Here is a 25,443-nt window from a genome sequence, read left to right as displayed (position 1 = left end):
GTGCCAGCCGGAGGCATCAAATATTAACGGAGGCAGCGGAGGAGCTGAAAATAACCCTCCCTCCGAGGGAGCTGACCCAGATCCGACCAGCCCCAAAGCTGGGCTGGACCCACAGCCCCCAGCAGCCCACTGCTGGGGCCAAATCCGGCCCCTTCCCCTCCTGATGTCAGCTATATAGCCCCTATATATTATGCAAATGAGCTATAAGGGCTTATTACGCAAACGCGAGGGGGCTGGCGCTGCCCGGAGCTGGGTGGTCCCCGGGGCTGGCTCCGACGGCTCAGAGAGGACAGCGGGGATGGAGGGGGCCACATCGGTGTCCGTGTCCACCTGGGTGTCCAGGGGCTGCCAAGGAGCACTGCCCTGTCCCTCTCCCCTCCTGTAGTGCAGAGGGACCCCCCCCAAAACCGGGCCAGGCGCCTGCCCCGCTGCAGCGCTCGCCCCCCCGGGACGGCCGGTGTGTCCCAGCGGCATGGGGAAGCAGAACAGCAAACTGCGCCCTGAGATGCTCCAGGACCTGCGGGAAAACACCGAGTTCTCCGACCTGGAGCTGCAGGGCTGGTACAAGGGCTTCCTGAAGGACTGTCCCTCCGGCATCCTCAACGTGGAGGAGTTCAAGAAGATCTACGCCAACTTCTTCCCCTACGGCGATGCCTCCAAGTTCGCCGAGCACGTCTTCCGCACCTTCGACACCAACGGCGACGGCACCATCGACTTCCGAGAGTTCATCATCGCCCTGAGCGTCACCTCCCGCGGGAAGCTGGAGCAGAAGCTCATGTGGGCCTTCAGCATGTATGACCTGGACGGCAACGGCTACATCAGCCGGGAGGAGATGCTGGAGATCGTGCAGGTACCGGGCTCCCTCGCCCCGTTGCCGCTCCTGGTGTGTGGTCCTGTGTGTCACCGTGGTGTGACGGTGGCAGTCCACTCCCGTGATGCAGACAGGACCCTGCATTACCCCAGTACAGGGCTTGATGGAACCTGGGATGGAGCCTGTTGCTGCTGGCAGAGAGCTTCTTGCTGAGCTCTGCAGGGATCAGGCTACCCCGGGGCATCCCCTGCTCCTTCCCTGTCCTGGGGACATCCCTTTGTCACCCAGTCCTGGGGCTCTTCCCACTGGCCCCATTCACAGTGCTCCTGGGGACATCCCTTTGTCACCCAGTCCTGGGGCTCTTCTCACTGGCCCCACTCACAGTGCTCCTGGGGAGGGCTGAGAGCACACAGCCGTCCCTGAGCACCCCGGGACAGAGGGACATCTTGTTGGCAGACAGACAAGAAATGCTCTCCTTGCCCAAACCCCAACCCGGTGGCATCGGCATTGGCAGGTGACTTGTGAGGCCGTTGCGGTGGCATCTTGGTGGGCATCTCCTCCTTGCAGGAGCAGCTCCATCAGCCTCCTGCAGCTCTGGGGCTGCTGCTGGCATCCACAGCTAAAGCCCCCCATAACCTGATGGCACGGGGAGGATGTCGAATGCCATTCCCAGGGTAGGGAAGCCCAGGGCTCTGTCCCCTGTCCCTGATGACAGGGACCCACCTCGCACCCACCCTCATCCCCGTCTCCCTCTCCCAGGCCATCTACAAAATGGTCTCCTCCGTGATGAACATGCCCGAAGATGAATCGACTCCGGAGAAAAGAACGGAAAAAATCTTCCGACAGATGGATACTAATAACGACGGTAAATGAGAGGAGATGGAGGGGATTAAGGGAAAGGTCTCATGGCTAAATCCGGGGGTCTTAGACGGAGCCGCACGCGCGCTGATTAAATGGCTCATGTCCGTCGGTGCAGCCGGGGGGAGCCCCAGCAGCAAGAGGGGCTCAGGGTGCTCCCTGGAACGGACCCCAAGGGTGCTCATCCCGGGCGGGTGGGTGTCCGCGGTGTGTGCCGGGAGGTCTCTGGTCCCGTGTGTCCACCTGGGACAGAGCGGTGGCCACCAGGCTGAGCTGTGTCCCCCCCCTCCCGCAGGCAAGCTCTCGCTGGAGGAGTTCATCAAAGGTGCCAAGAGCGACCCGTCCATCGTGCGCCTGCTGCAGTGTGACCCCAGCGGCGCTGCGCAGCTCTGAGCCCCGCGGACCCCCGCAGCCCCCCACGAACCCCTCACCATCACCCCACCCTGCAGCCAGCCACTGCCGCTGTCCCCTGCCCCGCAGTCCCCACCACCGTGCCCCCATGGCCCCTCCTGGGGAGAGAGCTGGAGCCCGGCTGAGGCTGGGGCAAGGGGGAGCTTGGGGGGACAGTCCCCACCGCTGGGGGGGCTCCTGCCCTGGCTCAATTCGGGGAAAGATGGAGGCAGGGTCTGCCCCGAGCAAGGACGGTCCCCCCCCAGCACTGGGGGCTCGGACCAGCAGGGGACAACCCTCGGGCAGGGGACAACCCAGGCCGGTGGGAAAGGCTGGTGGCGAAGCCACCACTGTATCGTCAGTGGGTGCAGGGACACGGCCCAGGGGACAAAGACCCGGTGGCTCAGGGGCCCCCCAGCACCCCCCACGCATGCACACACTGCCACAGCCGGGGGGCCAGGCCAGCCCCTTCCCCACAGCCCCCCGGGCAGGGGCCGCGGGGAGGGGACACGCTTCTGGTCTTTTAATACCTGCAGAATAAAGTTTGTGTCAGTGCAGTCAGAGGTGGGAACGGCACCATCGATGCCGAGGGGAAAGTTCCTCCCTGCAAGGTCCAGATCCAGCCTGGTCGCCTCCCTCGCTGCAGCCGCAGGCGACCCGAGGCCATGGGGATGGGCTTACGGGTCTTGGCCAGTGGCATCCAGGGGATGGGTCCGCCCCATAGCCGGGCTGGGGGGCAGCTGGGTCACATCGTGGGGCTGTGCAGATGCTAGGGCAGGGTAGGGCTGGCCAGAACACATCCATGCGGCTGGCCCTCGAGCCCTGCTCAGAGCCGGGCGGTTTCCACACTGTCCAGCCTCAGCAAGCCCAGGCACTGCCCGGGGTCAGGGCTCTCTGCCGGGGCTTCCTGCAAGGAGACCTGCAAGCCAGAGAGACTGCTGAGAGCAGAACTGGGGGACCAAAAGCTTTGGGTTGGCAAGTCCTACCCCTGTCCCGGAGCCCCCGAGCCCAGACGGGTCTATCCCAGCCCTGCATGGGAGCAGGTCGGTGCTGAGCCTGGGGACCAGGAGTCACCTTCCTCCGGTGCACCCCGCGGCAGCAGCAGCCGAGGCGGAGGAGATCGAGGGTGAGCAAGAGGCAGCGGATGCCGAAGACGATCTCCATCGAGTCGAGCAGGAGGGAGATGGCCCAGAGGGACAGCGTGGAGCTCTGTGGGGACATAGGGTGCCACATCCCCACACGTTCCCCCCCCCATCCCCAGTGCAGTCACAAACAGCCCACTGGGGACTCACATAGACGCGGGTGGGATCGAAGGGGCACTCGCGGGAGACGGGGGCAAGGGTGATGTCACCGACGGTGCAGGGGGCCAGCAGCGCCCGGCCCTGGCTACCCAGCGTCAGCCCGATGGAGACGGCCAGCCCCAGCAGGCAGGACAGGCAGCCCAGGCTGCTGCTGGCGCTCAGGGTGAAAACCACCCATTTCTGCAGCAGGAGAGAGAGGAGGCAGCACAACGAGCCAGGGCCGTGCATGGCCACCTGTCCAGGCTCCCTCCTTGGGGACAGTCCCCAATAGAGGGGACGTGGTGGCTGTGCATGGTCCATGGGATGGCTGCAGCCTGCTGGGTGACGGGCAAGGGGCTGCGGGGCTGGGGGTGCTTACGAGGGTGGTGGGGGTGAGGTACCGGGACAGCATGAGAGCAGCAATTCCACAGGAGATGGTCTGCGAGGAAGCGTGGGGAGGTCAGTGACACGTGGTGCCCACTCACCCCAGGGACATTGGTCCCCTTTCCCTGTTGACATTGTCCCTGAAAGCTCATCTGGCCAATTCGGCATCATGGAGGGCAGCGCTTCATCTCCCCCAACCTCTACTCATTAATAAGTCCCTGTGCATTTAACCCCCCTGGTTTTGTGCTAAAAGGCTTCTTTAGAACAGGGAAGGGGAGGTGGAGCAGTGTCCATCCCGTATCCTCCTGCATCCCGCCTCCTGCCCACCCCGCATGCATCCCGCATCCATCCCACGTCCTCCTGCATCCCGCCTCCTGCCCACCCTGCATCTATCCCACATCCTCCTGCATCCCACCTCTTGCCCACCCCGCATCCACACCACATCCACATCCATCCTGCATCCCACCTCCTGCCCACCCTGTGTCCATCTGCATCCACCCCAGATGCACCCCATGTCCCCCATGTCCCCCCTACCCTGCAGCCCCCAGTACCAGCAGCGCGGAGATGACGGAGGCGGCGTTGGTGATGGTGTAGTGCAGGGACATGGCATCCCGGGGGTTGACCACGAAGCGGAGGACAGTGCCGTGGACGAAGGCGCCGATGATGAAGTTGAGGTGCCCGACGATGAGGAGGATGAGGCCCGTTTTCATGAGGACCCTTTGGTGGCTGCTGGGATCGAGGTGGCCTGAGATGGAGGGGAGAGGAGGGCAGAGCAAGGAGGCTGCACGGTATGGGGTGGCCGGCACCAAGCCATCCCTCCTGCCCTTGCACCATGCTCTGCACACACAGGGGACATTTGGGGACAGCCACAGAGGACGTGCCCCATGCTGGCAGAGGGACAATGCAGGAGGCAATGTGGCGGCAGCTGCTGGTAGCCCAGGTATGCAAACCACTGCTCCAGCCAGCTCTCCTGGGACCAGGGCAGCAGTGTGGGGCCGGTGGCCACAGGGATGTGTATCCCTGATGGGGCTGGGAAGAGATGGGATCCCTGGAGTGACGAGGAAGCTCTAGGGAGAGCAGCTGCCCCTAAATGACAGCTCCAGTGCTGGCTCTCAGCACCCGGTGTTTGAGGAGTGACTGTAGCAGCAGCAGGGCTGTTCCCCCATCGGGACCCACCCTGGGACCACTCTCCCACCATCACCCGGGTGCTCAGCCCAGCTCCATCCCTGCCCCTCAGCTCCCCTCCCTCCCTGCCTCAGTTTCCCTGCAGGAAGGCAGTGCTGGAGCCACAGGCAGGGCTGGGACACCCTCCCATTGCAATCACCACGCCAGACCCAGACTCACCCACTTGACACATCTTCACCAGCCCAGGATCAGGCCATCAGAGCTCCTCGATACCCCCGGGGCCAGCTCTGCCCTCAGCCCCCGGGGTTGGCAGCTGGATCCATCAGGGCTGAGACCGTGAAAAGGCCACCGGAGAAGCTCGCCTGCTGCGCCCCACTGCCACCCCAGTTCCTGTCGGACCAGCTCCCCAGGATGAACAAAGGGATAACTCCACCTTCGCCTGCCTCTGCCAAGGAGAAGCACAGCCCTGTCCCCACCCCTGTGCTCCCCTTGCTGCCAAGGTGGTGGCCGTGCCGATACACCATGCCATGTCGCCTTGTCCCCTTCCCCATCCATCCCCACCATCTCCCCGCCACGCTCCGGTCAGTCCACCCTAAAGCAATGGTGGCATAATAGGATCCGGCCAAACAGGTCCAAGGCCACAGGCTGAGGGTCTGGGAAGGGGCAGCCCCTGGGGGTGGGACACTGCCAGACCATGGGGCAAGGACCAGCATTGTCGGGTACCAGGAATCCACCTGCAGAGAGAGGGAAAAGCAGAGGGGTCAGGGCTGGTGTCGACTTCCCAGGAGCTGACTCAGGAACCAGTTTGGTGGCAAACGCCCAAATGAAGCTTCTAGGGAAGTTACTGACAGAAAGAGACTGAGAGGGGCTGGGGACAAGGGCTTTTTGAGGTGTCTGCAGGAAGAGCAGCCCAGCTCTGCTCACACCCAGGGTGTTTCAGGCAGCCCTCCCTCCCTCATGGGACATCCTTGCTCCCTGCAAACCTTGTTACAGACGTGAGGCACCGACAATTTAATTAGAGGGACACTAATGCAGTCCTGGCTCCTGGGACTGGTCTGGGGAAGGGCTTGATCCAGGCAGAGGCTTAAAGACACTTGTTTCTAATATGCCATTTGAGCCACCAGCCCAGCCCTCAGCCTTCTCGGAGCGCTTGCACCCAGCAGCGCTGGGAATTTGGCTCAGCACAGCGTCGATCCCCATCCTGCCTCTCCTTGAAGCTGTACAGGGATGGGGGAGAAGAGGGACACAGCCCTGCTTCAGGACAAAGCCCTGTGTGGCACATGTACCGTCCCCATCGCCGCCGCAGACAGGACAAGGCTGTCACATCCCCCTCTCTAGAGGCAGAAGAGGAGACGCCCCCGTTTTCCCCACGCCTTGGGCTAGGGCAGTGCTTACAAACGCTTGAGCAAAGGCAGGCAGAGGATTTCACCGTTCATCTTCGGAAAGGATGAGCTGGATGCGAGTCGAAGGACAACCAGAGTCTTTATTCAAATAGTCCCTTAGGATGTTTGCAGACATACAGACACACGTACATATTTACACTCGTACACACCTCACAGAGCTTGAACCAATAAATTAAAACAAAAACAGGGCGGGGGATTTTTTTTTTTTTTGTTCTTTTCTCTCCTTTTTCTTTTTTGTCACGTAAGAAACAGCAACTCCCCGAGGCCAGGCTGGGGAACCAGCTGGAGAATCGCAGACAGAAGCCAACACGGACACGACCCTGCCCCGAAAGATGCAATGACAGCGAGTGTGTGCTTTTTCAGCAGGAGGCCACTTCATACTCTGGCTTCGATGCACTCCAGTTTGACCATTTCATCCAGCCTGCAGCCCTCGGCTTGGGCACAGTGGCTCAGGTGGGCACTTGGGCTCTCGGCACCTCTAGCTTTGGGGGTCTGGGGGAGGGTTGCTGCAGTCTGAGGGTGGGGGGAGTCGCATTCGTCCGAGGTAATGTCCGGCACGTCGTCCGACTGGCTGTCCGAGCTCTCCAGGTCGCTCCGTATGCTCTCAGGCTGGGCCAGGGTGATGTCCCAGGTTTTGCTGGCAATGCAGTCCTTTTGCTCACAGCTTTGGTGTTTGCACGTCTGCTCCTGCTCACCGTCCTCCTCCTCCTCTTCCTCCTCCTCTTCTTCCTCATTCTCTGCCATTTGGGTGTGGACGTGCAGAGAGTCCTCTGTACTGCTGCCGCTGGCCAGCTGGTAGTGACTTGGTTTGGCTTCGATGTCCACCTGGATCTCCATGTTATTGCACTCCCTGTAGAAATAAGCACCATTGCGTTACTGGGTACGCAGTTACTGGGTTCGACTGGGTCACCACTGGCCACTGCATCACCGGACCGGGAAGATCACGCTTCCCAGACATGAGCAAGATGCTGCTCATCACCCCACGGCATCTGGGAAACACCAGCACTTGCTGCTCTCCTTGAGTTCTCCTCACAGCAGCCAAGATCTTCCCCAGGCTGTGAGCCAGGGACTGAACTGGGAAAGCATCAGAGTCCCCACGAGCAGCCAGGAACAGACCTTGAGGGTCCTGGGCTGCAGATCTCCTCCTCAGCCTCCACATTACCCACGGAGGCTGCTCCCAAACTGTCCTAAATCCTCCTCCTGAGCGAGTAAAAGGATCAATTCACTTGCCAGCTCCAGAAGAGCAGGCTGGTGCAACCGCAGTCATCTCACCACCCACAGCAGCACCTCACAGAGTACAGATTTTTCCAGGACACCCACTGCCAACACTCTTCTCACCACTGGCATCTCCTCCTACCTGTCCTGGGGGTTGTAGGAGCTGATGATGGAACCAGCCATGGCTCGAGTGCTGGCGTTGTCGCTGATAGCCCCCAAGCTGACCGAGTCTTTGGGGAAAATCTCCTTCTGGACATCTGCCTGAACTTCCAGCCTGCAGAAAAGAGGACGATTCTTCAGAAAGGCCTTAGATGGTCCCCGAGGAGCACCAACCAGTCACTGTTCATCATGGGAAAGCAAAACACCCTCTGTGCTGGCCCAGCTCGGCATGACGTTTAACCCTAATGGTTCCTCTCATTTAGTCTCATTTTTGACTCCATTTAGGTAAACCCATTCTGTTTTCCGTGACGAAGGTAAGGTTGTGTTTATATCTATGACTCACACAATTCCTGCAAAGAACAGATTTCCACAGATCTAGCGCACAGCCATGATTATATCCTGGCTGCCATATCAACACGTGTCTCTAATTACCCAGCAAAGTGACTCACAAGCAAGTTTGGAGGAAAACTGTGGTGTAACCTCCTGGCTTGGAAAGCAGTGACCCTGCTTGCCATAGGCCACCAGAAAACAGCAAACATCAAACCCCGTAGGCTGGGAGAAGAGGAGCGGAAGATCTTTAAGCAGGCCATGGAGGCATCTCTGCACCATTCCCAGTTAACCTGAACCATCAGCTCTGCACTTTTAAGGAGCTCAGTAGGGACAGAAGAACTTATCTTTTGTCCTCCTTGCGAGAACCAGCCTAGCACTGGCTCCAGAAGTAGCCTGGGCTGGTGGGACTAGTTATTCTACAACAGATCAAGAAGTAAAAATACTAGGACACAACTCCCAAGCCAAAGGAGGATCGCACAGAGTCCTGGAGCGCTCCCCGAAATAAGTCTGCTCAACCAGCACAGGTCTTGGGAGCCTCTACGCCATTCTTGCTGCGCCCATGAGTTCAGTTACCTGCTGTACTTCCCCTTGCCTCCCGAGAGGACACCACCGCTGAGGGTGCCACCAGAGAGGGCGGCGAAGCTGGCCGTCTCGCTGTAGTTGCCCTGCATCACGCTGAGCCCGTCGGTGGGGCTGCCGCTGGTGCTCAGCACACTGGTCAGCCCCTCAATGCTGCTTTCCCCAATGCTGGGGTTCTTCAGGGCTCGCCAGGCGTCAGCCACTGCGGGGAAGAAGAGCAGAGGAACTGGGATGAGCGAGGGAACCGACCGGCTGTGACGGAGCTGGCAGAGCTGGGGGTCAGGCAGCAGCAGCACATGTCTCTCCTGCCTCTTCCAGGGCAATGAAGGGCTGAGGTTTTGCTCACAACTCATCACCAGCAGAAAAGTGAAGCAAAACCCAGCTAAAGAGAGACGTTTGGAATGCTAAGACCCCCTACCATTTAGGGCTCTAGGGCTACAAAGATGATTGGGGGACTAGAACATCTCTCTGATGAGGAAAGACTGAGGGACTTGGGTCTTTTTAGTCTGGAAAAGAGAAGACTGAGGGGGGATCTGATCAACGCCTATAAATACTTAAAGGGTGGGTGTCAGGAGGATGGGGACGGTCTTTTTTCAGTGGTGCCCCATGACAGGACAAGAGGAAACGGGCACAAACTTCAACATAGGAAATTCCACCTGAACACAAGGAGGAACTTCTTTACTTTGAGGGTGGCAGAGCCCTGGAAGAGGCTGCCCAGAGAGGTGGTGGAGTCTCCATCTCTGGAGACATTCAAAACCCGCCTGGACACGTTCCTGTGGGACCTGCTCTGGGTGGACCTGCTTTGGCTGGAGGTTGGACCAGATGATGTCCAGAGGTCCCTTCTGACCCCTGCCATTCTGTACTTCTGTGATTTCATTACTAGAGGCAATGACAGGGTCTTGGCTTCACCCCCTTCCCTTCACCAGTTATCACACAGTACCTGTGATTGGTCCATCGTCTTCGTCGAACTCGATTTTCACGCCCTTTCCATTGGCGGTGCTCACTCCACAGCCACCGCCTCGGCACAGCGAGATGGGCACAACACCATAGACGTAAGCCAGCATGATGGGGACCCCAATACCTGGAGAGTGGGATGCCCTGAGTTAAGAGGAGCTCAAGAGGAGCTGTGTTGGGCAGACACAAGGGACTCTTTGGGGTAGGGACTCTCTCTTTACACTGCTTTTAACACAGAAAGATCCTAGTTCAGGATCTCTCCTGGGCTACACGTCTGTCTTGGTGACTACTGGCCCACTAGAAGGGAAAGGGACTGTCCCCACTTACCAACACTGACAGCAGCGATGACTGGAGAGGCAATGACAGACAAGGTGACCCCACCAGTAATGGCCAAGTTCCTCTTGTGCTTAGAGGTTTTCTTTCCCTCATACCTGCTGTGGATCTGGTGGAAGGAGAAGCACCAGGTGAGAACAGAGCCTGGCCATGAGCAAACACCAGCAGAAGACATTAATAAGCTTGTTTTTACAGCCTTGTCAGCAGCATTAGCACGTAAAGAACCTCATCCTCACCACAGATCAGATCTAGCAGGTGGGTCTGGGTTTAAGAAAAAGCAGCAGCTACAGAAACAGTGCTGACATGTCATTTCTTCCCTCTCCGCGCCTCTTTATCAGCGCAAACACACAACAGCATCACGGGGTTTGGGGCAGCAGGTCAGCATCAAAACACGAGCGACTTATGCAAGTCAAAGCTCAGGGTCCAGCCACCGTCCCACAGAGCCCACCATCGGGCTTAAAACGACCAGGGTTCTCCTTGGGTGCTCCTGGTTCAAGGCAGAGGCAGAAGAGCAATGCAAAACGCATCTGAGAGGACTTCAGCCTGAAGGGCTATCAGCCACCACCTTCCCTCTCCCCACACAAAGCCCAAAAGATAAGACAAGGTTCAGAAGAGACAACTGAATTTTGGTTCTTTGACAAGATCCACCCTTCGTATCAGCTCTGAATTTCTGGTCAGATGCCTCGAGTAGAGAGAACGCCCCAAACCCTTCAGCTCCAGCCTTCTGCTCTCCACCCTTACCTTCCTCCCAACATAGACAGGGATGCCAATGACCATGGCAGGGATGGCGATGCCAGCGATGAGGGAAATGCCTACAGGAGCACCGATCAACGTTCCCAGCTGCCACAGAATCTTCTTTTTACGACTCCATGGCTTTTTGCCCCAGAATGTACAGCCAGAGGGGCTTAACAGAAAGGAAAAAAATGACATTAATACCAGAGCAATTTCTTGGGATTCCTGAGAACCTGAAGTTCAACTTCCACAAGAACAAAACCCAAAACCTAGGAAGTGGATAGACAACACAGAAAAGGTTTCCCTCTTTTTCCCCCCCATCAAGATTAATTTGCTCATCAAGGTGATGATCACACTACTGGGACTATGTTTAATATCCAGTATGTTAAGCACTTTTAAATAAAATTTTATCAGGAGGAGCTTTTCTTGTGTGGAAGAGCATCCTCCTGCTGTAACATGGGGAGAAAGCTCAGCCCTTTGGGTCAGAAAGAAGAAAATTTTACTGATTGATTGGAGAGGCAGGAGGATGAAAGGCCAACACATGAACTGAACTTCTCCAACCAGTCTCAGAGAAGCTCGTGTTCCCCTCTGGGCAGGAACCCCGGCGTGGTGCTCCCCTCCTCACCTGAGGTAATGCAGATCCGAGATCTCCTTCATGCAGAGCCAGCAGAACTCGCAGCCACACACGGCGCAGGTCATATGGTTACAGCTCCCGTCGTTCATCTTGATGATGTACGCGCTGCAGCGCGGACACGGCTTGATGTCGTCAGCTACGGGGAGGAAGCACGGCATTGAGTCGGACCCTCTGCTGCCAGCATGAAGAATCAACGAGGGGGGTGTGTGTGTCTTGTTATGGACTGAAACCCTTATTTTCTGTGTGGGCAGAACACCTTTGCTCATCACAGATAAAACTAAAGGCACAACCATCCCTGCTTTATCTTCAGAGCGAGAATCATAGAATGGTTTGGGTTGGACGGAACATTAAAGATCATCTAGTCCTACCCCCTGCCCTGGGCAGGGACACCTCCCACCAGACCAGGTTGCTCAAAGGCCCCATCCAACCTGGCTTTGAATCCCTCCAGGGATGGGGCAGCCACAGCTTCTCTGGGCAACCTGGGCCAGGCTCTCACCACCCTCACAGTGAAACGTTTCCTCCTGAAGCCTCATCTCAACCTCCCCTCTTCCACTTTGAAGCCATCACTCCTCGTCCTGTCTCTACGTGCCCTTGTAAAAAGACCCTCCCCAACTTGCCTGGAGCCCCTTTAGGGACTGGAAGGGGCTCTAAGGTCTCCCCGGAGCCTTCTCTCCTCCAGGCTGAACCCCCCCAACTCTCTCAGCCTGTCCTCACAGCAGAGGGGCTCCAGCCCTCCCAGCATCTCCATGGCCTCCTCTGGACCGGCTCCAAGAGGTCAGGGAAAAGAAGGTAACATTGATGAGACAGATCCCATCAAAGCCATTTGCCTGGACAGCAGGGACTGAGAACAGCAGTCACTTTAAAAGCTTGTTCTGGCCTTGAACGGGATGTACTCCAGAACACGCTTAAAGGCTGGGAACAAGTCCTACCTGCCCTGTGCTGGCCAAGGCAACAGCGCAGGAATGAACCATTACTAAATTGCTCCACTGAGGTGACTCACAAGCCAAGAACAACACACCAACTGGGAGAAGGAAGCATCGGAGAAACTCCAAATCTTTCCCTCAAAAGCAGCCAAAAGGGGAATGGGGCTGCAGCCACACGTGGGGGTCCAGAGCAGAGGCTGTCTGGTCCCCAGAACCCAGGATAAGGGTCCTTCATCTATTCCTTAACCCAAGCGTCATCTGACTGCAGTTAGGCAACGTCTGTGCTGTGGTTCAGGGCTTTGCTGGCAGCCTCGGCAACACTCGACAATATGAAATCCAGCTGCTCAGACCAGCTCGCACCTTATTAATCACTACATTGAATCCAGCAAGAACCGGGTGGGGAAAAACCACGGCCTCGAGAACCTCCCTTTCAGTGGCTAAATGCCTCTTCCTGGCAGGGATCTCCTTAAAAAGGGTATAAAAACTCAGAAACTATTTTTTGCTTGCTGGTTCGTACTGCAGGCTGTGGTAGAATCTGTGCTGTCCACCCCTGACTGGGGCATGTTGAACCTCGACATACCACGAAGCCACCTCTGAACCACCCACGACAGCTCCGTTCTACGTAAGCCTATTAACATTTTCGCTCCTGACACGGAAGGAAAAGCAGGGTGTTTTGTTTGGAGGTAGGGTGGGACTTTATGAAACGGCCTTACTGCCCACTTCCAGAGTCAATACAGTTATTTTTAACGAACTCAGGAGACGCAGCAGCTCCTACCAGGCAGCGTGGGAGTCTGTGGGTTGGCATTTTTTTTCTGTACCTGACATTACTAACACCTAACAGCGCACGGAGCGAGGCATGAGGGCTACTCTTTACTACCCCAGCAGGCAAACGTGAAGCTGCAAGGGTAAAAAAAGCATCTGTTCGTTCAGGGGTTAGATCAGCAAGACAGCGAGAACATCCAAGATCAAAAGAGCCACAAGCCTCACTGGGGCGGATGAGGGGAGGCTGCCGTGATGCAGAAGGACCCAAAGCACATCGTCACCTGCTGATGTGTGCTGTGTTCTCAGAGAGGCCCCCCAGGCTTGTCCTAACACACACAAGAAGGGGAACTTTCCAGAGAAGGGGGATGCCCCATCCCTGGAAGCGTCCAAGACCAGGACGGATGGGGCTTTGAGCAACCTGGTCTAGTGGGAGGTGTCCCAGCCAATGGCAGGGGGGTTGGAACTAGATGATCTTTAAGGTCCCTTCCAACACAAACCATTCAATGAGTCTATGAAATGACTCTGAATTTCACCCGCGGCTGCTGGAGACCCTCAGCTGTGCCACCCAAAGCACCACCACCCCCCTGCTCTGACGGGACAGGGTTGGGGACACAGGTTGCTCTTTCTCAGCTTCACGGGTGTATCAAAAACCACATGAATCCATACCCGGCCCGGATTCCTGTCCGTAACTGAGGCCTGAGGTGTGCTTGGTCCGTACTCGGAGCGCCTGTGCCCGCTGCTGGCGGGCCATGTCGCAGGTTTGGTTGGGATGCCATATCTGTTTGCAGTGGTAGCAGAACTCCGTCTGGCAGCCGTCCCTCTCGCAGGTCAGCTTGGGGCAGCTGGCACAGCCGTAGGCAATCACCGCGTACCTGGAGGAGAAGGAAGACACCGAGGGAATTAGTAAAAGACAAAGTTATCAAGTGACAGGCTTGATAGCTTAAAGGCTGAGGGCCTTGGGTTGTTTTAGTCTGGAAAAGAGAAGACTGAGGGGGGATCTGATCAACACCTATAAATACTTAAAGGGTGGGTGTCAGGAGGATGGGGACGGTCTATTTTCAGCGGTGCCCCATGACAGGACAAGAGGAAATGGGCACAAACTTGAACATAAGAAGTTCCACCTAAACACGAGGAGGAACTTCGTTACTTTGAGGGTGGCAGAGCCCTGGAAGAGGCTGCCCAGAGAGGTGGTGGAGTCTCCATCTCTGGAGACATTCAAAACCCGCCTGGACACGTTCCTGTGGGACCTGCTCTGGGTGGACCTGCTTTGGCAGGGGGTTGGACTAGATGATCTCCAGAGGTCCCTTCCAACCCCATATCATTCTGTGATTCTGTGACAGTCCAGTGATCCTTTTAATTCATCCAGGGGCAGCACTGAAGGCTGCTGCTGCCCGAGCTGCTCTGCTCAAAGCAGCTGGTTGAGGAGATGAAGAGATGGAGATGGTGGAGTGAGAGCTCAGGCTACGCCGAGGGACGTACAAATTCACCCCCGGAGCCTGCGGGGCAGGTCAGCCCATCTCTCCCATCTCCGTGTTTCCGATCACTGCCCGTGCCGCAGCCTGCACACCAGGCAAATTCCTGCTCTCTCCACTCCTGTGAAATTAAGCAGCGCTAATTGGGTTACTCGGGGCAGATAGCTTTTATACAGACAGCTTACAATATCGAATTCTCTCCTCCATGACTGCTGGCAGTTCTCACTGTCAATTAACGCAGACCAGACTTGCCTTGCCCAGGGTGCCCTGTTACCGGCTCGCTGTTTCTGCCGGTTCAGGCTCCTAGGACAGGCTCACGCTCCTCGTTCCGGGCACTTGCAGCCAAATACACCCCCCCTGTTCCTTGGGACAGGCACAGGGGTGGATGCAACGTGGCCCGGAGAAGTCTAGGAAATCTGAGGTTGTCCCGGGCACTTCTATCAACTGAATAACTCTAAAAAAAAAAGTGCAACAAGAGGAGTTTCCACGTGGCCATCCCAAGAAACCAGCTCTCCTTGATTTCCACAGAATTCCCTGTTTTAAAGAGCAGTGAAGAACAACGCTCTGCCTCCGGAGGAAGCCAAAACTGGAGTAAAATTAACTGAATGTGTAAGAGAGGGGAGACCACGTTCAACCAGCCCCGCTTCTGAGTTTTTCCGATGGCAGCGTGATCTTCCAGAAGGAAGTGTGCTGTGTCCACAAAAGTCTACGCAGCACCACCAAGCACCGCCGTAGGAAAACCCACTTCCAGCCGTCCAGAGGTTCTTTCCACTGGCAGGGGCCGAACTGAGCAATTCCAGAAGTGCCTTCCACTTCTGCGACAGCAGTACGGCAAAGGCTATTTTTGTTGTTCATCCCCTGTATTTTCGTTAGTGGTCAGAGGAGACTAACTCCTATTCAAGGTTTTATATTTAGAGCTTGTGTAGCTCGAGTTGTATTGCCTCTTCTGGGAGGCAGCAGCGTGAGAACCGCTGAATGTGTCATACCACAATGATTCATATCCCGTGGGAGTTTGAGCAACTTCATCCTGCCAGGGTACGACATAATCGCCAAAGAAACAACATCTCCGCGCCGAGAGGCACGACGGCAGGGTCTCCTTCTGCATCCACGGCTGCGCACTCCTGCACGTGAAACCAATATTCGAGGAAAGACGGGATACAGACGGTTTGGGAGGGACAAACTTGGCCCATGCTGACTCCTATGCATCTTCTGTAGGGAAGATCCCGCGAAGCATCCTTACCCTGCCACTATCGTACAGCCAAAGACCTACCCCTGGCACAAAAAAGAAGCTTCATCTGACCAGCTGTGTTACGACACCCTGCTGTTTCAAATCACAACAGCGAGCTAGGAAAGCTCAGTGTAACATATTAAGCAACCCCATGCTCCAAATTAACCCCTCACTAGAGATGTAGGGGCTGTTTTTTTAAGACACTGGAGCAAATCCTATGAGAAATGAAAATCGTCACCACTTATATTTTATTCCTAGAGCTGAAATGACAAATACCATGAACAAGCCCACAGCTGTAGGGAAGCAAACTGCGTGACTGTCTATTAGGGAAAGAAATAACGTATCTCCAAATTCAAGGTCAACTAGAAGAGGCTGTTGAAGTGATGTGCTTAAGATAAGCCATGACAGCATCTGGATGGGCAACACATGCCCCCTTCTTCATCCGACCTCGGACACATCGCTGCGTTAAACAGCCATTTCCAGGCTCAGCCCCAGCAGACGAAAAGAGAAACTCTGACTTTGCCCCACACATCAAAGACAGTGAGTGTCTCCCCAAGACCCCAGGAATGGCACAGCACCGCTCCCAGCCTGCTCCCGGGACGGCCGGGAGTTGCCTCCATCCCTCCTCCACAGGGGCTAGAGCCTCACCAGTTGCCTCCAGTCTCATTCACCCAGCTCAGCCTACGCAGCTCCATTTCTTTCAAGGTTCTGTTATTCTCCCAAGCTCCTAGGAGAGACGCAGTGTGACAAACACTAGACAGCGATGCCACCTGATTGTAGCGGGGGGGGGGGGAGAAAAAGAAAAAAAAAAGCTGCAAACATAGAAAACGATTCGTGTTGCGATTGATGGCGCATCAATTGACCGGTGTTTCCATGGCAACACGCGCCGGTGTTGTGTTGGTCCTCCTCCTCCTCCCCGGCAGCACAGCCAAGCTCTTTCATTTACGAAAGACTGCGGTACGCGTGGAAGGCACAGGATGCTGCGTGCCACACGCCCAGGGTTTTGTCCGCCATCCCCCAGCAGCCCCTCGCTGCCATCACCTCGGCGGTGGGTGACACCCGGCGCCGAGCATCGCCCGTGTCCCCAGCCCTACGCTCCGGCTCCGTACACCGGCGCTACTACGGTGGGAAAGCCCGCTGTAAATAATTCATACCCTGATTTTACATAAGCACAGCCACACAAGCTCACTGGGAAGAATGAATAGGGCGATTAATTCCTCTCCCTGACGGAGGGCTGATTCCAACAGCCTTTGTTCCAGTGCCCCAGACGCACTGGCAGCACTGGTCCATGAGAGCTGCCTGGTCTCCAACAGCTCCAGGGTTGCTTCTTGCTTCTGCTGGGCAGCCCGGAGGAGGATGCTCAGCCCGGAGGAGGATGCTCAGCCCATCGGCTGGCTCCCCTCACAAGTTAACCAGGGAGGAGGCTTTTTCTCGCACAAAGAGCTGTGTGTGACACCGGTCTGCCCAAAGCCACGGCCAGAGCAGACTCAGGTTGGGCTACTGTCAAAGAGACAACGCCCTCCAAGGCCACCCTGGGGCCGGCTCCTTCCAACCAGACAGCCTGGGTGACGCACGTTGCGTTTACACCTTATCCTGAACGCAGATAAACATCACAGCAGGCAAAGAGCTGAGATTCGGTAAGCAGGAACCGGATTTTCTCTAGCTGGTTAACAGCAGGGACATTCCCATTCCCTCTGGTGTTGCTCTCTGGGCAGCATAACCTGCTCCATCCTCCCTCATCATACCCCCAGCGCCGCTGAAATATCAAGGTCTAGCACTCATTTCGCTTCAGAAAGGAGCAAAGCTGTCGTTGGCTATTAACGTGTCCCTCTGAAGAAAGGAGCCCTAGCCCAGCGATGCTCAGAGGATGTGAAATAGGTAACCTGAGCCAGGTTCACCCATTTGCATAGGAAGGCTATTACAAGGCTCTGATTAAATCTTCGCAACCCTCCCACCACGCTTTCCATTCTCGCTACTAGGTCAAACTTTCCTTTCATGTTCTCGCTGCCCAGAACCGCGATCCAGGCTGAGCTGTAGCTAAACTTTGCAGCACTTCGCTCTAAAGTTTCCCGAACAAAGCCCTTTTCCAGGCAGCTTTGGCTTATGCTCAAAACAGAAACCTCACAGGGTTCGTTTGAAGGAAAAGAGAAGAGAAAATGAAAGCAACACGCAGATAACTCTAAAGTCATCCAGCTTGGCTGGGCTGACTTCTGGACAGACAGACATTTCCTCACTTGGGCAACGGATAATGAGTCAACATCACTCCTCTGTGCCATGTATTCACATCCTCACTGGGAAAAAGTGACCGTTTACGGTTCCTTCTTCCCCGCCGTGGAAGCTGCAGGGTGTCCCCATGCACTGTCCCCACGGCTCGCAGCAACACATGCGGCCGGGAAACTCCACGCTTCCCATTTGTGCGGATAAAAAAAAAAAAGCTTTCTTTTAAATTAGGGAAACGATGGCTCAGCTAAAACCCCCTTCGAGTCCTATCACTCATACCCAATTTGTCTGTATTTCCACAATCCCCAAGGTCAAATCCTAGTGCTCTAGCCAGGTAGTAAGGATGGACAGTGTTATTTTGGTCTCCAAGACCCCAAAAACCAGCACCCATCAACTGTCCCGAAGAGACTGCTGACAAGCAAGCAGAGAACACTTGGAATGAGGGTTCTTCACGGGACTTGGCAGGACCAGAAGTGTCTCTCAGCAGCAGACACCCCCACTGGGGGTGACCCACCCCTTCCTGCGCTGCCCTGGGACCCAGGTGGGGACAGGCAGCACCCCAGCAGGACTGTGGGTGGGATGCCATCCCCAGGAACCTGCTGGAGATGGGCAGCATCCCCCTGGGACAGTAGGTCCCGCTTCACTCAACTGTCCCAGGACCTGCTGGGGATGGGCAGCACCCCAGCACCAGGGTGGAGGTCTCCCTTCCCTGAGCCATCCCAGGACAGATGGATGGGGTAGCTCCCTATGGGGACAGTGGGTCCCCCCTCCCAAGGTGTCCTAGGACGGAGGGAACAGCACCCTATAGAAACAGTGAGACCCCCCTCCCCAGGTTGTCCCAGGACATAGGGAATAGAACGACCCCCATCCTCAGGCTGTCCCAGGACGGATGGGGCAGCACCCTACGGGACAATGGGTCCACCCCCTCCCCAGGCTGTCCCAGGACAGTAGGAGCAGAAGCCTACAGGGACAGTGGGTCTCTCCTCCCCAGGCTGTCCAAGGACAGAGCGGGCAGCACCCTATGGGGACAACATGTAGCTCCTTCCCCTATGTCCCAGGACATAGGGGACAGCGGGTGCCCCCCTTCCCCAGATGTCCCAGCACATAAGGCACAGCACCCTACGAGGACAGCGAGTGTGTCGTCCCCCCCCTTCCCCAGGTGTCCCAGGACATAGGGAACAGCACCCTACGCGGACAGCACGTGTCCCCCCCCTTTCCCCGGGTGTCCCAGGACATAGGGGACAGCAGGTACCCCCCTTCCCCAGGTGTCCCAGGACATAGGGGACAGAGGGTGTCCCCCCCCCCTTTCCCTGGGTGTCCCAGGACATAGGGGACAGCGGGTACCCCCCTTCCCCAGGTGTCCCAGGACATAGGGGACAGCACCCAAGGGGGACAGCGGGTCCCCCCTCCCCAGGACGGAGGGGACAGCACCCCAGGGGGGACTCACCCGCAGTCGGGGGCCGGGCACCAGCGGCAGTCGGGGTCGGCGGCGAGGCAGCGGCGCAACATGAACTCCTCGTACTTGGCGACGAGGTGCGGGGAGTCGCGGAGGAGGCGGCGGATGTCGGCGGGGTTGAGGCGCTCGCTGCACTCGGGGCAGCAGATGTTGACGCGGGACTCGGTGATCTCGATGCGGAGGTACTGCCGCAGGCAAGCCCCGCACGACCGGTGCGGGCACGACAGCAGCCGAGGGGCGTTCTCCGCCGGCTGCCGCACCAGGCACAGCGGGCACTCCAGCTCCTCTTCGCCGCCACCCTCCGGGATCACCGGAGCTTCCTCGGGGGGCGGCGGAGGCGGCGGCGGCGGCGGTGGTGGTGGTGGGGGCGGCGGGGGCGGCGGGGCCGGTGGGGCGGCGGGCGGCGGCGGAGGGGCGGCGGGAGGCGGCTCGGCCTTGGTGCGGCGGCGGCCGCCGGCGGCAGAGGCGGCGGCGGCGGAGAAGACGCTCTGGAAGGAGAGGCGGCGGCGGCGACCGGGCTTGGGGCACTTGGCGGCGGCCGAGTGGATGGAGGAAGAGCGCGGCGACTCGGAATCCCGCTCGGAACCCATGGCGACCGGGACCGGTGGTTGCCAATCGACGGTGTCCGCTGGCGCTGAGAATCGTTCCGGGAACCACCGGGCGCTGCCTCCGCCGCGCTGCAACGACAACGGCCCCGGCGCCCGGTGAGCGCCTCCCCGCCCCGCCCTCTGCGCATGCGCCCCGCCCGTCAGCGGGCACCGCCGCCGGCGCCGCCATTTTGATTGAGGGCAGCGCCGCCGGACAGGCCCGAAGATCTCTGGCCCCGGTGAGGCGATGGCGGTCTCCGGCCCTGTCCCCGCCTCAGCATCCCGCCCCTGGCACTGACAGGGCAGCAAGGCTTGGTCGGAGCATGGCTGGCCATCCTGGGCTGGGCAATGGCAGCCTGCTGGCCTCACCCGCCCAGAGGCTTCCCCACCACATCTCAGGCCTAGTGCTAATGGCGGGCTGTGAAGGGGCCTGGAGCTAATGGCGGGCTGTGAAGGGGCCTGGCACTCTCCTAGGTGCGGGTGGAGGGCTGTACCCCAATGGAAGTTTGTTTTTTAACATACCTCTTGTTGGAGAGCGGGGCCTATAACTGCAGGAGGCTCTTCCCAACTCATTTATCCTGCTGGGACATCTTGCCCCTGGCTGTGTGGCCTTCCTTTATAATATTTGGAAGAGTCATGTGGAGATTTATTCACCCGGGAAAGCTTCCCTGAGTGCAGGGTTTGGCCTCTTTCATACAGAGGCACTGAAACTACAACCTACATTCTTGCTGCAGCCATGCAGAAATTGAAAAGCCTCCATTTCCTTCCAGGGTTCCCCCGTGCCCACGGGGGTCTGCCAGCCTCGTCTCCCCTTCAAAGGCAGATAAGCTAACGGGAAGGATGTTGCCTCTTATTATGCAGGGGAGGTGAAGCAGAAAGATCTGCTGTGTCTATGAAGTGCATGTTAAGTTGGCGCAGAAGGGGCTGCTTTCCCCATAGCCTGTCAGCTTCTGACTGGACAGACTGTAGTTATTCATGTGACAAGGCAAGTGTGGCTTCATCGCTGTCTCCCAGCTATCGCCATTCCTGAAATCATTTCTCTCGGCAAAGCCTATTTGCATAGTTATTACCAGGCTCCTTCCTGGCTGCGGAGGACCCCGTTCAGTGCCGCTGGGATGGAGAACAAGGTTTAGTGAAGCGAACCCAGGCTGACAGTGGAAAGCACCTGGGTTTCAGTGCTTGCGCTGCCTGACTTGCTGTAGGCAAAGACCCCGCACCTGTCTGTACAGCAGAGATAATGATGACGCTTCCCCATTTGATGGACGGGTGAATGAAGGCACAGAGGGAAAGACATCACCTGCATAAGAGCACACAAATGAAGCCGCCTCCTCTCCTAACAACCTTCAGCTCTCCTGTTCACTTACCTGCGCTTTTCTTAATTAATTCTGTGCCTGCCTTATCCCAAGATGCCTGCTGCACCCAAGTCCTTCCCTAGAGCTTACGTTCCCCAGACATTTGTCATCTCCCCCTTGCCTCGGCTGCTCTCCGGCATTCCTGCCACAATACACATGGCTTTGACCCAGCTGGAAGTTTTGGAACCATGCTTAGGATTGGACTCGGAGTGTTAAATTCCCACCTGGGATCAAGAACCCCATTATTAGCAAGCTAATTTAGCAAGGGGGCCAAACAGTTCTCCTCCAAGAGAGGCAGGGATGCTCTGAGGGTGTCCGTGGAGTGTGTTGCCCCCGAACAGCCTGAATTGCTGAGCTCCAGTCCCTGGCAGGTTACAGGCAGGCATGAAGATGCTTAGAATTTCTCTGACACTTCTGATGTGGAGCTCCCGGAGTGCACCGACACGCAAAAGGATCCTCTCCCCATTTCACTGCTGGGAAAGAAAGGCCAGAGAAAGAAAGGAAAGATGTTGTACTGGAGTAAAACAAGATTATATGGAAATTAGCTCTTCCTGCCTGAGACTGGCCAGGTATGAAGCATCTTTAAATGGCTGTCGCTACCCATCTGTAGCAGAGACTGCCTTGGTTTGATGATTTCACTAGAAAAATCACACTCCTGACTGAAATAGAGAAACCTGAACAGGACCTGTGTGTGGGACGGATCTCCCAGACAGCGCTCTGACAGCTCAGCCCTACGTCCTTTGCAGCGCAAGAGCACAGACTGTAACTAATTGTGGGAAGGTTTCATCTCAAAAGCTAATGTGAGACAGGCCTGAATTACCAGTAGTGCAGACACAAACAGAGAGACAGAGAGCAAAACCATCTGGAGTCCCTGGGAAAGGCATCAGCTCGCAACGTGCTGATGGGGCAGAAATGACTCTTCATTCCCTTATATGAGGAATCACGATACAAACAGGGCTGGGGGAGGCCGGGGTAAATCCAAGGGCTGATGCTGACTTCAGAGCCATCTTCCCTGCTCCCGAGCTGCGCAGACCTCTTGCCAGTTTTTATACGTTAGAGGGAATTCAGTGCTTTTATGGAGCTCAGAGATACAGATTTCTAACTGTGCTGACCCTGCCGTGGCCCAGACATACCATCTCCTTGAAAAGAAGTTCTCTGTGGCTGAGGTGTTTCTCCATGGTGAGTTTCCACAGCCTTTGCCAGGAGCAGAGGTTCCTGCTCAGCACCTTCCTGACTGGGGAGCAGTTTGAACCCGGTAGTTTGTTTTGATTCAAACTGCGGAAAAAAACCAACCAACCAGGTCCTGGGGCTGGCAAGGAGAGGGCATGGAAACAGGCTGCCAGGGAGGGGAGGAAAGAGGCTGGTCGGAAGGTCACTGGATTGGGACTGAGATCAGCTCAGCCCCTCCCCGGGGCTGCAGGGAAACTGTCACCAGTCTGACCGTTTAACTGAGGGATATTTGAAAAGATAAACAAAAACCAAAACAAACAAAAAAAAAAAAAAGGGAGGGGGGGAGAAGGGGGAGGGAGAATTCAAACGCTTCAGTGAACTGCTCCGCAAATCCCAGCTCCGATAGGCAAATTTGCTCTTGCTTACGCTGGCAGAAAGCTGGAAGACTGCTGACTTCTGACCCTGCTGCTTAAATGAGAGCAGGATTTGGCACAGGCGACTTTCAAAGCCGCCTGAAAATGCCGTATCTCCCAGAAAAAGGCTTCCAGCAGCAAAGCAGGACGTGCTTTGTCCAGGCACCGGCTGGAACCAACCCACACTGCCCGGTGCTGTTCCCAGTATGGATGGAGCAGCCAGGGAAACTGGGCTGAACCTGCCTTTGGGAGGCACAGAGTCAATTTCCAGAGAAATACCCCAGCCACCCACACCCCAAAAACCCCCTCAAAAGCGGAGTGACAGCTGTGTCACTGGCTTCGAAGAGGAAGAGCCTCTGGTGATGTAATGAAAACTCCCCTTGGTAATTCAGAGAGTGAAAGCAGAGGCTGGCTGCCGGGAAGGGATTGCGAAACTCAAGACTGGGAGTATTTGCATGGACGGATTGGGGTGTGCCGTGGCCGGGAATATTGCTGCGGTGGGGTGCTGGCGCGCCGGCTTTGGTTTGCAGCTGATAAAATAGAAACTCCAGCTTCTACTACGACCCCTTTGGCCGCACACACCCTCCCCACCCTCCCCCCTTTCCTGGTTACCCAGATTGCACAGGTATGGTAAATAACTGCCTGTTCCTCTCATCCCTGGCCCACAGGACACACTGGGGATGTTGAAACAGCTATTTAAGGACACATAAAGACTCAATCTGCCTGAAACCTCCAGGTCATTCTGGCACTGAGGTGTGAACCCCTCCCTGGAACAGACTGTTTTCTCTAGAAGTACATCGGTCTCCTCGGGGTTTCTTCCTCTTTACCCAGGCAGGGATGGGTGGTTATTTGTGGGTCACAGGCTGCAGAGCAGATGGAGTTTAGAGAAAATCCAGCTCATGTTGCTGCTTTCTGAAATAGCCACAGAGGATGAAAAGGGGGAAGTGGGGGAACAGCTTTACACCAGGAATTCTTCCGTGTTGCGGGACAGGGGCACTCTGGAATGACTCAGCTCTGGTTTTGCTGGGCAGGTTGAGACCTTTGGCCCTGCTCAGATGGGACGGCCAGGGCTGTTAAAGGGACCCAGCTGCATCAGGATTCACTGGTGCCAAAATACAGATGACAGTTTTAAGGGTCTGTCTCCTGAGGACCCACCATGGGGCACAGCCCGGTGTGTGCTGTGACACCTTGCGGACAAACCCGAGAGGTTACTGTAGTCCCAGCGTCTAGACGAAGGTGAGAGGGACAGGCAGACCCAAGTAGCACAAAAGTAGTCTTAAACCTCTCAGGGGTGTAGCGGGGGGGTCTCATCCCAGCTCCCTGCCCTTAAGAGTTGTGCCAGGAGCGTGTGGGCTTTCCTTATTCCTCCTCTCGGGGCCCCAGCTCCCCTGTGTGCAGGGCAGGGATGGCAATCTTGGTTTGTCAGAGAGGCTCAGCGAAGCTTAACCCTGAGAGCTTTGAGATCTGTGGCGAGGGATGCTTTGCATTCAGGAGGTAGCAGCTGCGTATTCAAGAACCGAAGCTCATTGGGGTCATTTTCTGCCAGGGCCCTCGGGAAGCACTGGTTTGTAATGACATGCACTCTGATCGTTTCTCAGATGGAGATGTCATTAGCGGCCGTTTATTTCTCTCCAGGGAAGACACCGGTGGCTGGGGAGGGCTCTCCCCAGTGTGCAAATCTGCACACACTTTCTGGGTTGATCTAGTTAGTTCATGTTCTGTTTGCCTCTTGCGGTCCCCTGAGGTGTTCAGGGAAGGAAGAGATGATTCCGTTTGACTCCTTTTTTTCTCTGCTGGACTTGACAAGGATTGACATTCTTTTAAATGAAGAGGAAAAGGCAGGAGATGGGAGCGCTGGGATCAGAAATTCAAGCCTCTTCCAAGAGGATTGTTCTGGTTTACTCTGCGGTTACACCTCCTCTCCCCTCCATCTCCCCATCCCACTCTGCTCCCTCCTAACACCCACACGCACCGCAATCTTCCACTCCCCGCTGTGACTTTCTGTGGAAGACGCTGTCATGTGAAATCCTGGGAGAGAGTTACCACATGGAGCTCTCTGAAAGCATCGCCTGTCCCTTGCAAAACAGGCCTGCAGACGGAGGAACGCTGCGCTCCCCCTCCTCGAAATCCTGAAGGCGCTTATGGGTGGAGGTGGGGGGGAGCGGGGAATCATCTTGTAAGCCTGGGAGCCACCTACACACATGGCAAGTCTTGTCAGCAGCTGATAAAAAAAGGTGGGAGGTGGGGAGATTTTGAGGGGGAAGAACTTGGAGGCTGGCGTGCCCACGTAGCTCACCATCCTGTCTCCCCCAGGGCTCAGCCAGCCAGGAGGGCCACAGTCTCTGCCTTGAAACATGCCTTGAAAGGAGACCCTGAACAGGGACTCAGAGATAACTACTGTCTACTTCAGCAATGACGTAAAGGTAGGGAGCGTTAAGCAATTACTTATAATAGTAATCTGACATGCTTTCCCCCTCAACAAAAGAAGCATTTCCTTTTGTAATAAAAGCACAGGCTGTTCTGATTTCTTCATACACCTGCTCTCCTGCACACACACTGCACAGCTTTGGGGATAGAAGTACCAATGATCCCCGCTCTCGCTTCACTCCTACTGGTGACCTGCTCTCCTTAATGACAGGGGATTTATAACTGAGAAGGTTTAGCACAGGAGGG

General features: G+C 56.5%; 3 protein-coding genes across 3 annotated transcripts; 1 reads left to right on the top strand and 2 right to left on the bottom strand.

Annotated features, from left to right (window-relative positions):
- Nucleotides 1-472: 472 nt before the first annotated feature.
- HPCA (hippocalcin) lies at nucleotides 473-2,062 on the top strand. Its single transcript, XM_074161879.1, has 3 exons — nucleotides 473-850; nucleotides 1,571-1,676; nucleotides 1,965-2,062. The coding sequence occupies exons 1-3, from the start codon at nucleotides 473-475 to the stop codon at nucleotides 2,060-2,062; spliced, it is 582 nt and encodes a 193-aa protein (XP_074017980.1).
- An 823-nt stretch (nucleotides 2,063-2,885) lies between these two features.
- Nucleotides 2,886-5,080, bottom strand: TMEM54 (transmembrane protein 54). The gene is made up of 6 exons (XM_074162190.1): nucleotides 5,068-5,080; nucleotides 4,275-4,468; nucleotides 3,719-3,778; nucleotides 3,352-3,540; nucleotides 3,134-3,268; nucleotides 2,886-2,978 (listed from the first exon to the last, which is right to left on the bottom strand). The coding sequence occupies exons 1-6, from the start codon at nucleotides 5,078-5,080 to the stop codon at nucleotides 2,886-2,888; spliced, it is 684 nt and encodes a 227-aa protein (XP_074018291.1).
- A 1,232-nt stretch (nucleotides 5,081-6,312) lies between these two features.
- On the bottom strand, nucleotides 6,313-19,838 carry RNF19B (ring finger protein 19B). Its single transcript, XM_074162027.1, has 9 exons — nucleotides 19,240-19,838; nucleotides 13,539-13,744; nucleotides 11,179-11,323; nucleotides 10,563-10,725; nucleotides 9,816-9,930; nucleotides 9,475-9,615; nucleotides 8,529-8,736; nucleotides 7,609-7,740; nucleotides 6,313-7,101 (listed from the first exon to the last, which is right to left on the bottom strand). Exons 1-9 carry the CDS (start codon nucleotides 19,836-19,838, stop codon nucleotides 6,627-6,629), a joined length of 2,184 nt encoding a protein of 727 aa, XP_074018128.1. The 3' UTR covers nucleotides 6,313-6,626.
- Nucleotides 19,839-25,443: the final 5,605 nt, after the last annotated feature.

Source organism: Numenius arquata, chromosome 21 (assembly GCF_964106895.1).
Source record: "Numenius arquata chromosome 21, bNumArq3.hap1.1, whole genome shotgun sequence".
Taxonomy (NCBI): Eukaryota; Metazoa; Chordata; class Aves; order Charadriiformes; family Scolopacidae; genus Numenius; species Numenius arquata.
Note: the sequence above shows the minus strand (reverse complement) of the source record. Positions and strands in the feature narration are given on the sequence as shown.

Bases quoted from the DNA above. Each gene is read 5' to 3' on its own strand.
- RNF19B (XM_074162027.1), bottom strand. From the start codon at position 19,838: ATGGGTTCCGAGCGGGATTCCGAGTCGCCGCGCTCTTCCTCCATCCAC. The intron at 10,726-11,178 runs GTGAGGAGGGGA...CTTTCTGTTAAG, and splicing joins TCGGATCTGCATTACCTCAG to CCCCTCTGGCTGTACATTCT. The intron at 9,616-9,815 runs GTAAGTGGGGAC...CCCACTCTCCAG, and splicing joins CATCGCTGCTGTCAGTGTTG to GTATTGGGGTCCCCATCATG.
- TMEM54 (XM_074162190.1), bottom strand. The intron at 3,779-4,274 runs GTACTGGGGGCT...GCTTCCTCGCAG, and splicing joins CCGTCATCTCCGCGCTGCTG to ACCATCTCCTGTGGAATTGC. The intron at 3,269-3,351 runs GTGAGTCCCCAG...ATGTCCCCACAG, and splicing joins TCGATCCCACCCGCGTCTAT to AGCTCCACGCTGTCCCTCTG.
- HPCA (XM_074161879.1), top strand. From the start codon at position 473: ATGGGGAAGCAGAACAGCAAACTGCGCCCTGAGATGCTCCAGGACCTG. The intron at 851-1,570 runs GTACCGGGCTCC...TCCCTCTCCCAG, and splicing joins AGATGCTGGAGATCGTGCAG to GCCATCTACAAAATGGTCTC. The intron at 1,677-1,964 runs GTAAATGAGAGG...CCCCTCCCGCAG, and splicing joins GATGGATACTAATAACGACG to GCAAGCTCTCGCTGGAGGAG.